Source organism: Diceros bicornis, chromosome 7, assembly GCF_020826845.1.
Source record: "Diceros bicornis minor isolate mBicDic1 chromosome 7, mDicBic1.mat.cur, whole genome shotgun sequence".
NCBI classification, from domain to species: Eukaryota; Metazoa; Chordata; class Mammalia; order Perissodactyla; family Rhinocerotidae; genus Diceros; species Diceros bicornis.
The window spans coordinates 74,707,918-74,725,803 of NC_080746.1; the positions used below are offsets into that span (position 1 = coordinate 74,707,918).

The 17,886-nt window shown below is 47.0% G+C and overlaps 1 protein-coding gene across 14 annotated transcripts in view; it reads right to left on the reverse strand.

The window, feature by feature from the left end:
• Positions 1-17,886, reverse strand: part of PLEKHA7 (pleckstrin homology domain containing A7) — a 214,422-nt gene that overhangs the window by 61,822 nt on the left and 134,714 nt on the right. For all 14 annotated transcript variants that reach the window (XM_058546053.1, XM_058546054.1, XM_058546057.1 and 11 more), the window contains 5 exons: positions 13,099-13,210; positions 12,224-12,328; positions 10,643-10,715; positions 9,207-9,307; positions 592-767 (listed from right to left, as the gene is read on the reverse strand). In XM_058546053.1, the coding sequence (XP_058402036.1) occupies positions 592-767; positions 9,207-9,307; positions 10,643-10,715; positions 12,224-12,328; positions 13,099-13,210 (567 nt within the window). The remainder of the gene's footprint in view (positions 1-591; positions 768-9,206; positions 9,308-10,642; positions 10,716-12,223; positions 12,329-13,098; positions 13,211-17,886) is intronic.

Genomic DNA, 17,886 nt, shown 5'->3' on the forward strand with positions numbered 1-17,886 from the left:
CTCCAAGCCCCTGACTCCACTCATATTCTGCCTCTGCTTTCTCTCACGGAATTGCCCATAGCCAACAGACTCAGGAATTTCAAGATCCCTGATTGTACCCCCGGTTTGCCCACTTGCGGGAAGCGGCAGCTGGAAGATAGGTCAGCCCCTGGGAACATAGTGGGCAGTCTGTGCCATGTGTTCAGTTTACAAGATCTTTCTCGCCTGTCCTCTCCCTCCTCCCCAGTCTGGTGCCCCAAGGTTGTCCCTTCCACCACACATAAGAGAAGAAAAACTGAGAAACACACACCAGGTTCCAAGGCTGTGTATCCCAGACTGTCATTTCACCCTCGAGGCCTTCCTGTTTCTCTGTTTGATGTGGAGGGTGGACTGGATAACTTCCAGGGACCTTTCAGCTCAGACAGGCAACCATGTGTTAGCTGTGCATGCATTCTCCTCCCAGAAGAATTCATTGTTAAAAAAGACCTCAAAAAGAGGGCAATGCTTAATACGAGTGAATGACAGTGAAGTGCAGGGCACCCAAGTGTTCTTATTTAGGTCCCCATCCTAGTGCAGGAGGCGCTCTGACAGGGGCCCTCCATCAGGACTGACCTCTTCAGTGACGATCGAGACAGCACCTGTGCAGCCTGGTTCATGGCCCTGACCCATGCGTTCATGTCCTCCTGGGTGTCGGCACTGAAGTAGTAGGTCCTCATGCCCGACTGCTCGGCTGGAGAGCCCCCCGTGGAGCTATTGTAGATGAGCGCTCGCATCCCCGTGTGCACGGCCTGTAAGCATGAGTCAGAAACCCAGGTCAGAGAGGTCAGCACACATTCCACTTCCAGGAGCAAAAACAAGAAGACGCTCTGGCCAGGTTCTCCCCTCTTCCAGACTAAGAGCCCAGCAGCACCCAGCTTGTTCCCACACCTGTATTCCCCTTTCTGAGTGCAGTCAGGCCCAGTGACAGCTGTGTCTGTTTCCTGCAGTGGAAGTCGTGCAGCTGTATGCTGTACCTCCTTCCTACTTTTCTCACTCCTGCGTAAGGAGGGGCACACAGTCAACACTATGTGAGAAAGAGACTTTTAAAAAACCCTCATTTTGTAGAAGCAGACTCTCGGGAATCCCTGTTTTGGTTCTTCTGAAGCACGCAATTACTGGAATTGAGTCAAAAATCAGCTGCAACAGCAGGTGGCTTGGTGCAGATATTCACTGTGTTTCCCTGCTTGGGCATGAAATGTGATATGCGCCCATCAGAGAAGCTGCTGCTCTGTCTCTCCAAAGCGGTACAAAGTTTGACAGAGCTGACAGAACATCCTTGCACACCTACTATGTGCTAGGAAGCCTCAAGGAGCTTTCACATGTATCTTTGCCAAGAGGCTGTGAAGAGGTACTGGGAATGACCACTGAAAAGCAATTGGGATGGTTTGCAAACAAGAGGCAACACCAGTTTTTCTCCTTGCGCTCTGACAAGCAGGGGCCTTTTAAATTTGCAAGCAAAACCTCACCCAATCTACATAGGAAGACGGTGTAAAAAGAGGAAGATTTACTGAGTGCCTACTATGTGTCTCCTCGGTACTTCCACAACTTTAATCTCATTTTAATCCCAACAGCCTGGAGAGGTAGGGACAGAATCTCTGTTTTACAGATGTGGCAGATGAAGGTCTGAGATGTTAGGTAACTCCCAGATTTCCACACCTGATAACAGATTCTTTATGGCACTTATCATTACCTGGCATTACTTATTTTTACACACTTGAGTTTATCATCTGTCTCCTCTCTCTAGAATATTAGCTCCATGAGAGCAGGTTCCAGGTCTATTTTGTTCACTACTATATCCCCAGGAACAGTGCCTGGCACATAGTAGGTGCTCAATAAATATGTGTTGAATGAATGGAGGAGTTGGAGCCAGGATTCACACCCATGTCTGCCTGACTCTGAGCCTAAGCTTCTCTGTACGACGGTCCCAGGTCCCATCCAGAAATGAGTGTGATTGTACACATCATCGGTCTGAGAATTTGGATCCAGAATGAAAGGCAGACCTCATACAAGGACCAGTCAGAGACAATAAGAGAGAACCAATCAGAAGCTGGAAAATGACATGCTTCTAGAATCACTAAGGGTCATAGATGCAACCTCTCAGATAAATTGTCAGCATTTATTTCTCCTCATCCTGCTAACATCTAGGTCCAAAATGCATATTAAATATGGGCCTGCTTCGGACATTCACATACCTGAATCCGTCTAGCCAGTGCCAAGGGAATACAGGCAAACTTGGCCTATAGCTACAGTGACCAAAGTAAACCCTATTTCCTTCCTTGCACGTATAAGGGGTCATCCACTGTCCCAGGCAGGATTCCTCCTATTTTAGCAAGGTGGAGATGTGGCAATAACAGAATGAGGGCCAGCTCAGTGGCTTAGCGGTTAAGTGTGCGCGCTCCGCTGCTGGCGGCCCGGGTTCAGATCCCGGGCGCACACCAATACACTGCTTCTCCGGCCATGTTGAGGCCACGTCCTACATACAGCAACTAGAAGAATGTGCAGCTATGACATACAACTATCTACTGGGGCTTTGGGGGGGGGGGAACAGAATGAGAAGAGATTTGTGCATGTCTTACTGTGAATCAGCAGGCATTCTTGGTAAAGCTCCCCTGGAGGATGACCCTATAACATCTCTGATACCCTCTCCCAGACTTTCTGCCCAGCCACAGAGGATTCTGGGACTGGCACTTGCCCCACCAGACATAGGGCTACCCACAAGCGTAGGGAGCCCTCAAGGGTATGAGAGAGCAGGTTCCTGTCATACAAGAGTTCATGGAGCCAGCGTGTCCAGGAAATCAACATGGCTCACACTCCAAACACGGAGAGTTTGCATGTCTGTCTGAAAATGGGCCTTGGGAGTCAGAGTCATCATTACGAAGGAGTTGCACATGATCACAAACATAACCATGTCACTAATCAAACTGCCAGCATGTGCTGTGCCCAGCTCCCCTTGGCTCTGAAGAACAGGTTCCCAACTACGTTCTGCCTGTGCTCGGGCATATTATACGTATTAACTGTGAAGGCAAGACGTACAGGGCATTCCCTTTCCATCTGGCCAAGTGACAAAGTCCAATGTGCCCTGAGCCTGAGGAAGATGCCAGAGCCAAGAAGATGTGAAGTCTTCTCACCCCTGCCCTAGTCTCACCTGGAAGATGCTCCCTTCCCCTCTGCTCTTTCCAATTGACACAATCCTACCAGGCAACTCTGCATGACTGAACAGGCAGGCTATGCCCAAAGGAAATGAGGATGTGAACAAGGAAGAGTTTACCTCAAAAACAGAACGTCCCTAGGATATGACTGCTCTCCTGGCTCTGATGACTCAGGTCTTGATACAGAGCTAGTGAAGGAAGCTGGAATGCTCACATCTGAAGTCCCCAGCATCAGCCTTTGGAACAGAGAGACCGACGTGGGGAAATATAGGAGCAGTGAAAAGGCCAGCGCCCATCGACTGACTGATTCATTCTCTAACTTATTCATTCAATAATAATTTATCATTTGTTGAGTGTTTATGTGAAAGGCATTGAACTAGAAGTTGAAGGGACAGCCTTAAACAAGGCCAAGAGAGTTTACAGCCAAGCAGAAGAGAAAGACCACTGAGAAGTAACTACAATTGTAGTAAGTGTTACTAAGAAGTTGCAGATGCTGTGAGAGAGGATAACAGGGGGACCTGGCCTGACCTGGAGAAGGACTTACCTACGGAAATGACATTTCAGCTGCCTCCTACATAAAGCAGACATTTTAGTAGGAGTAGCACAGAGGGGAGGTGTGGGACCCCGAGATGGACAAGATTATAGTGTGTTTCAAAGATGAGGCCAGTGTGACAGGCACAGACAAATGTAGGAGACAGCAGGATAAAATGAGGCTACTGGAGTTAGCAGGGCCAGATCAGTAAGGCCTTGTGGTCACGTTAGGGTTTTGTGTCATTTACAAGATCAATGAGAAGCTATTAAAGGGTTTAAGCTGGGGAGCGATGTGATCAGAGTTTGTTTGGAAAAACCACCCTGGCTGCAGTATGGAGAAGAGGTTAGAGCTGGGGAGGGACAGGTGAGGGGATAGGGGTCTGGAGGCCACTACAGGAGCACAGGTGGGAGATGGTGATGGGGGCAGAGAAGGAGAGGAGTGCACAGAGTCTGCAGAGAACAAGGAGGTAATATCAGCAGGACCTAGTGATGGACGGGATGGATATGTGAGGTAAGGGAACAGCAATCGTCAAGGATAAAACTCTTGGGTTTATGCCTTACAGAGACAGTGGTGCCCATCTGTTGAGACTAAGAAAGGAACTCCTCAAGTCCAACCTTTGGGCTGACTATGAGCAGCTCAGCGAACTGGGTGAGAACTCAGGCTCTTGGAATCACCTTGAGGTCCACAGTGGGCTCTGCCTCTTACCCCAGGGTAACCCTGGGCAAACTGCTCACCCTCCCCCTCCTCTGTTTCTTCATCTTTAAAATGGACTGTGGGTAACAACAGCATTTACCTTGTAAGGCCATGTGAGGATTAAATGAGATAATGTACATACCATGCTTATAGCACAGCCTACCATTTGTAAGGCTCAAAAGATGTTAGTTGATGTTATTATAGGAGCAGTTACTTAAGTAACCTAAGGTGGTCGACTGAATGAGCTTTCTAGAACTTTAAAAGACCCTTCTCTGCCCTCTCTCCCATCACTAATTTATAGAGGACGAAACATGAACCACAAGTAAGCCTGAACCCATTATAATTCGGGAAGTGGAAGCAGTGTCACTGACCATGACTCCTACTACAAATGGTGACTCCACGTGGTCTCTGTTTGCAGAACCGGACTAGCCTCAACCCCTCAGGCAGAACTAGCCGATGGGCTAGTTTCCTGGTGAAAGCCCTGGATGGGTAAAGCAACCTTTCACAGCACAGTGATATAAGAGCTGTGGATGTATAGAAGAAGGGTACCTAACATGTCCAGAGGGCTCAGGGAAGGCTTCCCAGAGGAGGTGACTCCTAAGCAGAGACCCGAAGGACAAGTAGGGATTGAGGAAAGGGCATTCTCGGCTGTGGCTAAAGCTCAAGCAAAGGCCTATGGGCAAGAAATATCCTGAGGCTTTCAGGCAACTGTACACGGCTGGAGGGAAAGTATAAGATGGGAATGGCTAAAAATGTGGCTGGAGAGAGAAGCTGGGGCCTTGTAAACCAAGACTGGGCTTTATCTTGTAGGCAATGGGGAGCCACTGAAGGGTTTATGGTGGGAGTACAACCTGAACAGATATGCAATTTAGGAAGAGTGTGGAGGATAGACTGGAGGCTGCAGGGGCCTTGTTGGCTGAAGGCCAAGGAAGTGATCCCAACACTTACAGAGCACTTCCGTTGTGCTAGGCACTGTTTTAGCAGTTAGTTAGTTAGCTACCCAGGGGAGGGATGACAGCAGCCAAGACAGAAGAGTGACTGCGGCAGTGGCGAGAGAAAATGGATTTGAGATACACAAAGCACAGAATCGAAAAGGGAGAGGGAAGGGCAGCTCTCTCCTGTTCTCCTCTGATTCCCTAATAACCGTCCTGCCAATGCCAACTCTAGAACATACCCCACAGAGACAAGGACTGTGTCCTTTCCTTTGTTGTACGCCCAGCACCTGTACCCTGCCAAGTAGAATCCCAGAGCATGATAAAAGTGTGCTGAATATCAATCAGTGAAACCCACGTCTCTTGGCTGACCTTCGGGTCTTAACCTTTTGGGGGCATAAACCCTCTGACAGTTTGGTGAGTACTATGAATTCTTCTCAGAATGTTTTCAAGTGTGCAAATCAATATATTATATTGAACTATAGTTATCAAAATATTTTGGAATGTTGTGATATAGGGATATAGGTGCTTCTTTAATAATGCATTATATAGCAAATGTAGTGATAATTATTGTAATTTCAAAGTGATGATCAGCCTAAATGATATTTCAAGATAGTTACACCACCTCTGATGTGATATAAAGGTCTCTGGCTTCTACTGTGACCAGGGCACAGGCATTGTTGATAACTGTTGTTCCCTGCTTCTTAATCAAAGGAAATGTTCTCGGTTAAAAAAGGAAAGATGTGATTTATCCACTGACATCTATCCACCTCAGGTCAGGAGCCTTTGGTCTTGAGAGAGGGAGAATGGCTCAAAGGAGGCAGTAATAGCTTTTCCCTCATTGAAGATCCCTGGACCCTTGGCTGTGTGGGGATGTTTTCAGCTCCAGATCCTGGACCCAAGGGGCCAAGCTTGCTCAGAAATTACCAACAGGCTGAGGGTGGCTGTGCATCCAACAGGAGCTCTTTGGGGAGGCCAAAGGTGAGCCAGCAAGGCACGAATGGCCTGCTGGTCAGGGCACAGCAAAATGTCTCCTAGAGGCACTGAGAGCCTTGCTTGGCTCATCCTGCAGACCTGGCTGCGTCTCACAGTCCATGTAGCACCCAGCCTCCCTAGTAATCTGTAGGAGCTGCGAGGTGGCAGGCACAGTTGGAAAAGAAAAGACAAGGAGGGGGCCATATAACCTTTCAGGCCACGCCTATCTAGCACTACAGATACTCTGAACAATCTCAGGCAAGGTGCCCTAGCAACAGTCAGAGACTTTCGGCTCTGGAAACAGAAGAACTGACATGAGAGGCAAGCATACATGGTCCAGGACACAAAACACTGCATTCCTCAGTTCGTCCAAGAACATGAATCCTGAACTGCCCAAGGGGCCCACTCTCACCCCTACAAGAATGATCCTGCAACCTAAAGGGAAAAGAAAGGCAAGTCTTTCATACTCAGGAAACCACAGCCCTTTCTGGAGAACGAGCTAAACAGCACCAGATCTGTCTGCAGTAGCTTTTCTCTGCCCCCAGACCCTGAGGATTCCCCCAAAGACCCCCTCAAACACATGCATGCCTTCTGTCTCCCAGACAAAAGATTCAGGGAACACTCTTGGCAAAGTCTTTCTAAGAAAAAATTTTTTAAAAAAGGGAAGAATCTACAACACATAAAAGATGTTTTCCTAGAATCTATTTTCACACCTCCCAATGAAGTATTAAGATGAAATATATAGCTATGATGAGTTACTTTGAGGATATTCCAAATGCTGGTCCCCAAAATCACATACAACATCGTTATCCCAATTGTTTGCCCAGTAGCAATGCTCAATCCTAGAAAGGAAGGTTTTCTGAGACAGACTTTCAAGCCATGAAAGACCAGTCTGAAATCCACTGAACAAAATGTTTTCAGAGCCAGCAATAGCAGGAGAGGATCATGAACTATTAATCAGAAAAGCATTCCTAAAATGATAACAATAAACGTTAATTCAAACCACCTCCTGCAGGTGGCCCCGTGGCTTGGCGGTTGGGTGTGCGCGCTCCGCTGCTGGTGGCCCAGGTTCGGATCCCGGGTGCGCACTGACGCACCGCTTCTCCGGCCAAGCTGAGGCCGCGTCCCACATACAGCAACTAGAAGGCTGTGCAACTATGACATACAACTATCTACTGGGGCTTTGGGGGAAAAAATAAATAAAAATAAAAATTATACAAACCACCTCCTGCAATGAGTGCGTGGGAGGTGACCAAAATAAGACATGGAAGAAAAGCAGAGAGGAAGAGGAAGAAATTGTCCTCCCTCCCTGCAATGCAATTGAAAGAGGATAGAATTCAGGGTGGAGTTCCATCTCCATCATCTTCCAGTTTTGTGATTTTGATCAAGTTTCTTAAGCTCTCTGATCCTCGTGTTCCTAATCTATAAAATGAAGCTAATAATACTGACCTCACAGGTTCCCCACAAGCATTAAATGAGGTAACATGGATAAAAGTACTTATCAAATCATAAAAGGTTTTACAGATATAAGGCAATCCTGGATCACGCAACATGAAGTAAAGGAGGAACCCAGAATCTTCAACCCACAGCAACTGTGGAGTCACTGGGGAAAGTGACAGTTGAGGGAAGGAGAAGGACAGCTCAAATCTGTCTAGGAACAAAGCTGAAGTATCAGCTCAGGAAGGAAAAGTAGGAGGAAGATGAGACTGACTTTCCAACCACCACCACCACCACAAGGGACTCCAGATCAAGACGCTCACGCAGACTATCGCTTTCCAATGATGCTGTGGACACTACATACCAACACTTTCCTTTAAGCCTTCCAGAGAACAGTGAGTGTCTTATCTTGTGCTTTTCCGTGGTCCTTGAACTATCTATGACTGGAAAACTTGACTTCTGTTCAACCTCTGCTTTAGTACCTACTGTCTAGTACTCATCTTATACTCCCAACATGGGAAAAGCCAAGCTACATGAATAGCGGGGGAAGGAGCCCCTTACCCCAGCTTGAAATGCATGTCAATGTCTTGTATCCTAAGTAGTGTGAGAGGGTGTTTCTCCATAGCTACTGGTGCCAAGAGCCACTTGCTTCAGTATTCTCTGAGACTTCCACTCCAATTGCCAGTAAAGCAGACCTTCAACCCAACCCACCGCCATCACCCATAGGGGACCCAAGAAACAGCAGCAGTGAAGAAAACGTGTGGAGGCCACCAAAGGAGATAACCTCAGGATGCCCCAAGTATGGGCCTGACCACTGCCTTCCCGGAGCCTCCATGCCTGGCTTCAAAGATGCCAGAGGGCGTCAAAGGACTGACATCACTATCATGGCCCCACTCACTCCAAATGGCACAGTGACAAGGGAAGTAGAAAAGGGGTATCACTGGTGAAGGGATTTCCCTGGGAATTTTCAATGATCCAGAAAATAAATCAAATTTGATTCTAATTGCTTTTCAACAAGATAAGTCAAGCAGACAAACCTGAAAATCCCTTCAACATGCAGACCCCAACCCTCGAAGTAAGTTTTCATAATATAATTGACATAAATCCATTATGAGAGACCGTCATTTGCACTAAGTGATTGGATACTAGCCAGACTGGCTGATGACAGTGATTAGAAAGCAGGAGAAGGGCTGTGTCTAATATGTAATCACAGGACTAGTAGCGATAGGTAAGAGGGGCCTAAATACTTGAGCAAGGCTAGGGAACTCAAAAGCTCAGATACAAATGAAAGTGCTTGTGATGTGACATTACTCTTGTTTAAAGAATCTATAAATTTGTTAACGTGAACCTGAAATGCTTCAGCTTCTTAACTTCTCCCTCTCCACAAAAACAACTGCTTTTTTGAAGCCATTTTTGGGAACACAAAGTTTCTTAGGATGGAATTGCTGCACTAGAGGAGAGGGGCAGTACCTTAAAGGAATACTTGCGACTTATGCGATCCTCAGGGGCCACAGGAGAGATCACATAGCTGGGCAGAGGGATGCTCCCGAGGACGACTTCTTCTCGGCTGTCTTTGAATGGAAAAAGACATCAGAATAACCTTCTGTGGCACCTTCCTTGGGCTGGTCCATCCCACTGCTCTAGTTCAGGGTTCCTTATCTCTCCCCAAGACTACTGCAATCACTGATTGGCCATTCAGCTAATGCTGGAACTACAGTGGTGAATGAGACAGGGCCCTCCTCTCCCCGAGGGTGGAGACAGGCATGTTAACATGCTCAACTCAACCTGCTAACTCCTGGAATACAGCAGTATACCACATGCTGTGGGAACACAGAGGCAGGAGTGGCACACAGTCTGGGGAAGTTGAGAAGGCTTCAGAAAGTGATATTTAAAGTGTTTTAAAGGATGGGGAAGGGCATTCTTGGTGGAGCAAACCTCTCAGGCAAAGTTAGAGCCTATGTGAAATATCCTATCTTCTACATCTATTTTCTTCCTCCTCCAAACCTCTTCATCACCAGAGGTAACTTCCTAATGATGGAGTTGGTCCTGTCACCCTCCTATCAAAGGCACTGGCTGACTGCCCACTGGATACAAAATGAAGCCCAACTTCCTCTGCGTGGTGTCACAGCCCTTTCGAATTTTGGCCCTTACCCACCTCCTGAGTCTTATCTCCTAGTGCGTCCTCCATTGCAAAACTCACTCTGGCCTCGCAGGTCTGTCATTCCACTTACTTCTGCTTCTAGAACTTTACTCAAGTTGTTTCCTCTGCTTGTAATGCTATCTCCCCCCTAGACACAGGCAAAGCCCTACTCATCCTCAAAAGCCCAGCTCAAATCCGATCTCTTCTAAGAAGACTTCACAAATTCTCCCTTGCTCCCCCTGAACTGCCTAAGCACTTTGGATGTCTTAAAGCATCTATTACAGCCTAGTTTTGTCTTAAAAGTAAGCTATCTCTTCCTCCATATCTTGAAGCTTATTTCCTTCTCACCATTGCACAGCCCCCAACTCTATGTACTGAGGCTCCATAAATGTTCACCTGGCCAAGTCAATTCACCAATTGCCCATCCAATAACACAGGGGATAAATCCAGATAGGTTACAAAATATATTGATTTACCTATACGTCCCTCCTCTTCAGACTGTGTCAAAGGTGTGCCTATGTCCCAAGCGGGGCAGAAGCTATTCTATTTATTTTAACTCAACAAATAGCACTTCCAGTGTCAGGACTGGTAAAAATAAAGTCACCAACCATGCACATATGTAAAAGCGAACACTTTGGCAGGTTGATAGGTTATTACTTAGCTCATGCCACTGGTCCAATCACTGGATTTGAGAAGACCACCATTTGCATCACTTCACTACCCCCTCCAGCACAATGAGTCCTTGGTGGCCCAAGCCCTGGCTCACCTTTGTAGTAAAACAAGCAATAATCAGCAAGCACAAACCACCTCCTTTTCCATAGCCTCATCCCAGAACTGTCCTGCAAAGTGAAGAAAACTAATTAGGGCAATATCTGAGCATACTGTCCCCCCTCCCCAATCATTACAACCTCATTGTGAAACCAAGGCTTGCCCATATTCACTTTCTTTCAGTAAACTAATGAATTTTTATTGCAGAACCATTCTTTGAATAGGACACTAAAATTTAGATTCAATGACGGTTTATCCCCAGGAAGTTTTTTCTGTTTCCTGAAAACAGATTAATATACTATAAACTTCCTTCTTTTAGAAAGGAAGATGTGAATTCAAAAATATAGTTCTTCTATTAAGAAAGAAATCAGCTTTTAACAAAAAGGACGTTATTTATTGATTTAGGTGCTATGCTGTAAAATACCTTCACTTAAGACTGATGAGAAAATTCATTTACATAGTATGGAACAAAGAGTTTAAGATATCTAATTCATCAATGGGGCAAAATTCCCATTTCACTAAGTTCAGTTTTCTACATTAAGGGACTGATTTTGCTATGTGTTTTCCTTCCACTCAATGTAAAGAGACTTGGATTTTCTTCCTATCAAAATTGTCTCACAAGAATCTGTCTTTCCTCATCCAAAAAGTAAACCATTATATTTATTAGAAAATTTTAGGTGACTGTGAAAATCTTTAAAAAACATATGAGAGATATGACTATCTGTTTCTCCTGCAAACTATGAGTTCCTCAAGGGCACATTTTATTCATCTCTTTATACTTGCTATGAGAGCACTTAGAACATGGCAGGGATCTGGTAAGTGGATGGATGGATGGACGGCAAGGAGAGAAGGAAGGAGACAAAAGGGACATGATCTCTGGCCCTGGAAGTTCATAGCCTATCCATGGCCATAGGACCAGAGGCAAAACAACTGGTGGTGAGGACAGAGACGAAGGATGGCCTCGGGAGCGATGGAGCTGACAGAGCTTCCTGACCGAATGGACCTGGGAGAAGGAGGAACTGGTGATGGTGCTGAGGTTTCTAATGTGAGTGCCTGGGAGAACGGTGGCATCCTCACCAAGATCCAGAAAACGCAGCTTAGGGGAAAAGTGAGGTAAAGGGTGAGGAGATGATGAGCTGAGTTTGGCTGATCTGGAATCTGTGGTGCCAGGGAACTAGATGTGTGTGCTAGACCGGGGAGAGGAAAAGATGGGATTTTTCAGCCAAATGATAACAAAGAATCTTTAACATCAGGAAGGCAAGTGCTGACACAGGATTGTCAGTAAGGCTGGATTCATGCTGACCCACCCACACTAGGGCCTGGGTCTCAGGGCAGCCAATAGCACCGGGGGCCAAAGTGATCAAATGGGTTTAGGGAAGGAAGCTGTAGCCATTGAGCAGACGGTCCACTCATAGAAATGAACAGCGAACCACTCAGCACGGTGGGCATAATCACCTGCCTCAGACAAACTCAGGAACAGAAAGCTTATTATAAGCATATTCCCAGCTCCCGGGGGCCAGGGTAAGAAAGGAAATCAGCAAGAGCAATGTCCCCCCAACTCCCTCCTCAGTCTCCTCACCTGCTTGTGCAGCCAGCCCCTTACCACCACCGGAACATTGGGGTTCCTCCGAATGGCCTGGTCCCTCTTCCCAAAGCTGTGGACTTTATTGCTGGACTTTATGATCTATGAAAGAGCAGACTTGAACTTTAGCAGCAGGGGGGATACAGGGAGGCACAACAAAGCACTTGTGTGAGATGAGGGCTGAGGCTCCTGTGCCTGACTCTAAGTGGCAGCGCCCTTTGATCAAAAGAACAAGAAGACAGGGAACAGGCGTGCACATGGCCACAGCATTCTAATTAAAAGGTGAGCCCAAGACCCAGCAAGCTTCCTGTCTGGGTCACAGCGAAAAAAAATTAAAAGAATTTTTCAATCAACTCTCACCAGCAGCCGTTGGCCCTGATATGTCTTATGGCTTTCTGGAGCAAAGCTATTTCTTGGTCACAGATCTTGCCAATTTCCAGATTTCTACCCCTCCTATCTGGGTTCACTCCTCAGCACTCTCCCCTTCTCTGCAATCTGGTTCTTTTCCCTGCTCCTCAGTCAGTGCTCCCATATCTTGGGCACAGAAACCTCTAGGCCCTTCTCAAGGGCACCCTTCCTTGGGCCCATCTGTCATGAATCCTGCCAGGCGGTCTCTAACACACATGTGAACAGAGGTGTGGCCCTCCCAAGACACGTCAGGAAAATGAAGAATACATCCACGGACTTAGATGTCAGCCCTGGTTCTGTCAGCAATCACATGGCCTCAATTTCTTGATCTGACATTTGGGGAGAATACTTTTTCTAAGTCTTCCTCACAAAACTACAGTGAAGGTCAAATGGGCTTCTGGTTACAAAGGGGTTTGGCAAAATATAAAAAAGGGGAAGGAAGGAACAAGTGGCCAGGAGCTCACCTTGGGGCCAGGCTTGGCCTCCACGGTGGAAGTGGTCCCAGCCGTGGACGTTTCACTGACCATGCTGGACGGTCTTTGGTTTCTCTCTTGCTTCGACATATGTGGATTTGGTCTGTGGGGAGACATAGGGGAATCTAGTGAATAAGTGCCAGGCTCCAGTGGGAAGTGGAATCTGAGATTTATTCCAGGTTAGAACTAGTTGATGGTCAGACAACCCAGGACCAGTCTTTTGGAGGACCACAATGTTCAGCCTACCCATGTGATTCAGGGAATCAAGAGGATGACAGGAGGGTATATCTCCACAGCCTGATACTCCACAAAGAGGCCAAGGCAGTCATTCCTGCCTGCTGTCCTAAGGTCCCCACATTTATTCTCTTACTCAGGTGCCTGTGGCAACTGCCCCACCAGATGGGCAGTCACCACTCTTCACAGCAAGAGCAATCCCTACTCCTTACACACACACACACACACACACACACACACACCCCTCCATTTCCCTGGCTCCCAAAAGAAGCTGTTTATAATTAGTAACAAGAAATCACTTGCGCACACATCCACACCCCCAGATACACACAGAGAATTGCTTACATAAATGCCAGTGGGGCTTGCCTCCCAAAATAGACTACTCAACAAAGAGTCCTATTCTAGGAACACTCCATTTGCCCCAAAACAGAGCCATCGGAGATATTAACTCCTTGTGCCATGCCTGGAGAGCAGGAAGAATAAAGGTTGCCTGGGTCCCCAATGAGGATCCCCTTGGTGCATCCTCATCAGCATTCAGCGACATTGGGCTTCCCACCAAGAAGCCCCACCTGCCCTGGGAGGCCCAGCACTCTGGTAACATCTCGGTACGGCACTCAGGAGACACTGCAGAGAGCCCTTCTCACCTGCCTCCACAGAGCCCCAGCATTTGCCTGAACCTTTCAAAGCAGCGGTGGCAGCAAATGCCTCCACAGGAATTCAATGCCTATCCTTGAACAGCTCGACGCCTGACTCCCAGATCCTGCTAATGCCAGGATCAGTAGGCCTTCCTCAAAGCGTAAGTCCCAGCGTTCTGTAGCTGGGTCTTGTCCACTGCTCTGATGGGCAACAGGATCCAGGCAGCTGCAGTAAACTGAGGCAGTAAACTGAGATGGAGATGGAGGATCCAGGCAAGACACAGCTGAGGAAGAAGCACTCTTGATATCCGTCCGCCAGGCTCACTTTTACAAAGGTGCTACAAGGGAAAATCCTAATTTCCACCTTGGAGATATGCTGCTTCCTCCAAAAACCACTGCCACTCAAAGGATAAATGATCCTTCCTGTGCCCAAGACAGAGCTTCAGTACCCTGGCACCACTGGGGAAGTTCTTCACAGAAGTAGCCGTGACCACCGTGTTCTCCGAGCTGTGCCAGCAGCAGGACCTCTGCAGCGGGCACCAGCCTTCCAAGGGGCTGGGCCCTGCTGGATGCTCGGCAGTGGGAGGTGCAAGTCCCACCAGGCAGAAAGATCACTGGCTCCTTATCAGCTCAGGCACTCACTCCGGATTCCCCAGCCCCGGCCTCCACCCCAGCCAGACTTTTGTTGCTGCTCCCCACTCAGAGAATGTCGCCACGCTCAGCCTGCTCACTGTTGGCAGAGGCTGTGTGCAGCAGAGAGATAATCGCTGGCTGGGGGTGGGGAGGGGCTCTGAGAGGCTGCCTTGTCCAGGCCCTGCCTCCTCTAGGCAGAACTATGTCCAAAACAACTTCTTGGAACCTGGTCTTGAGCCTGACTTTTCAGATTTCCAGAGGTTGAGACCAGGAAGAAGAGTTCTCAGGTCCCTCAGTTATGGCAGCTGTACCTCTAAGCTAAAAGCCAGGACACAAAGTCCAACAATAAAAGGTTTGTTTGGGATTTTATCAAGTCTAATTCGTTCCCATTTAAGATATCAATAGAAGCTTATTATAGAATATTTGAGAAATATAAGAAAAAAAGCTGAAAGGGAAAGAAAAAAATCACCCATGGTCCTGCTACCCAAAAGAAAATCATTTTTAACACTTGGTATATTTACTTCCATTCTTTTTTATATGCCTGACTTTCTTTTGGGGGGGGGGGTGCTTTTTTGTTTCTATATAATTGTGATCATACTGTGTTTATGATTTTATATCTTGATTTTAAACAACTTATTGTAATTTAAACATTTTCTCCATTATTTTAAACTCATCCACGTCATTTTAAATGACTACGTCACATTCCAGCAACCTGATATGCCATTTCTCCTCTGTGGGACAAAGAAAAGACTATCTGGATTTGTGACTGGCCCAGGAAATCCAGGACAGATGGCCACTTCTGCCATTTCCGCACCTTACAATCTTGAGCTCTAACTTGAACCATTCACCTGCATTCTAATCCCATGTCCCCTCCCCACACTAGCTTCTGGGATGCTGGCTGGCCATGGAACTCCTCTAGCCAACAGTACAGGAAGAAAGATGACTGCCCTGCAGCCCTGGGTAGGTGAGGAAAGAGGGTACGAGCACCACGTAGGGAGCCAGCCATGAACAGACTTCAGGTGGAGGAAGACAGGTTATGGCCCCAACACTGAACATCAGTGAGGGACAGTGACAGGGGTAGGGAGGGGAGGAGGAGGAAGAAACACAGGAAGACAACTTCATTCTGCAGGACTACAAAGACCTCTGCTAAGCCACACCCAGAGAACGCTGGCTTATCAGGAGATATGATTCAAGTCCAAACTAACCATGTTGTCTCTATAAACAGAAGCATGTCTTCACCAGGGCTCCCCACAGGCAAGGACATCTCCCAACTCAAGAAGAGACTCAACCATTACCTGGCAATGCCTGACTTGGCTCTTTAAAAGAACATGGCACACACAGCTACCCACTCAGCCAAGTAACAAGATCGGTCTTCAGAGGATGTTCCCCTGAATCTCCTCAACGTGGGTAATGATCTCCTAGGTCCTCCATGGGTGAATATGACTTTTGGAATAACTAGAAGTTATCCAGAATTACAACTAATAAAAAAAAATGGTGGTCATGCTTAGGACACCATTTGGTATCCAAAAATGAGGATATGAAAAAAGTCTCAAAAACAATTTTCTCACTTGGCTGAAGAGCTGGCTTTGATGGAAACTTGTAGAGGTCATTTACCACAACATTTTGAGCAATGGGAACACCAGTGGTGCATGTGTGTAGCCTCCTGAAGAGAAAACACTGAAGGGACCATCACTCACTTGGATGTGCAAAATCTGGAACATTTGCTTCAGCCAGTTACATCATACAGGCGTGTCCCCACTTAAGAGCGTGGGGAGGCTGACACTGATTTGTCCTCAACTCCTCAGACAGAGGTATACTCCTGACAGGTTTCACCCAAGAACCTTCCCCCTCCCCCAGAGAAGAGCCTGTCCCCCAGAGCTGAGTAGCTGTGCTGATGGTTCAGTTCCCAACAGCACACCCTCAGGCACATGAGTCACACAGATCCCGAGAGATGAGACCAAAAAACCTGCACAGGCTAGGGGAAGGCAGACTCTTGGTGTCATTAAAGAAAATCTATTAATTTAAAAGGCTGTTTGCCAGGTTTCTGTGCTATCTGGATTCCCAAAGCACAGTGGGATGATTTGAACAAAGACTTCTCTTTCCTTGACTTGGGCTATGAATGCTGATCATTTTGCTGGAGGGGTGTGGGCTGAAGTTCAAAACAGTGAGCTAGAGCTTTAACTCAATTGCTTCCCATCTGAAATGAACAAAAGAAGTTAGGACCAGAGAAAAATCAGTCTGGAAAAGCCCAGTAGGAAAGTGAGTTCATTCTACTCTGAACTTCCTGAAGGATATATCAGCTGAGCCTGGGTAGGAAGTCACTTTCTCTGTCCCTCAATTTCCCAATTTTTAAAAGGAGCTGTGTCTGCTTCCGACATATCCAGGAGCAAATGCAAATGACACTAACAGATGTAGTATGAAAGGGAGGTTATAAACTCAGAAGCCAATTTTTTCTGCTGGGTCTGAATTTAGGCGAGTTTGGGTAATGAGATCCTCAGCTGCCTCTTAGTCAACATGAACTGGAGCAGACAGAAGTGAGATCACAGGAAGACCCTTCCCTACCCTGTCGCTGTCATAATAGGTAGGGCACCAAGCCAAGTACCACTAACGCTTAGGGACAGGTACACAAGGCCAGGCAAGCAGAGGGACTAGAGGCTGTACTTGTCCAGCACCTACTGTGTGTGCCAGGCACTATGCCTGCATTATCTCACTTAACTCTGCAAAGCCCGTTTTATCATCTCCATTTTGTAGACGAGGAAACTGAGGCTCAGAGAGATTAATGAGTTTCCCAAGAAAGAACCTGGACTCCAAAACCCAGACTTTGCCACAGAGACACCATCCCATGACAAGCCCCAAGGTCTGACAGAAGCAGCCCCAAAACCAACCCCCAAACCAAGAGGATCCTGGGATGGTAGAAAGACCATGAGCCCAGTAACTGTTTCTCAACAAAGCTCTGCAGCTGACTGGCTCTTCCACAAGTCACACACATCTCTGGGCTTCAGTTTACAGTTCTGCAAAATGGGGTGAAAATGACTCTCATCTCACAAGGTAGTTGTGTGGATTGAAATGATGCTTTAAAAACCATGAAACATTGCACTAAATGAAAAGCACTGTTTGAGACTGTTATCAGTGGAGACTCCAGAATTTAAATCTCAGATACATTTTATTTTTTTTTGTGAGGAAGATCAGCCCTGAGCTAACATCCACGCCAATCCTCCTCTTGTTTGCTGAGGAAGACTGGCCCTGAGCTAACATCCATGCTGATCTTCCTCCACTT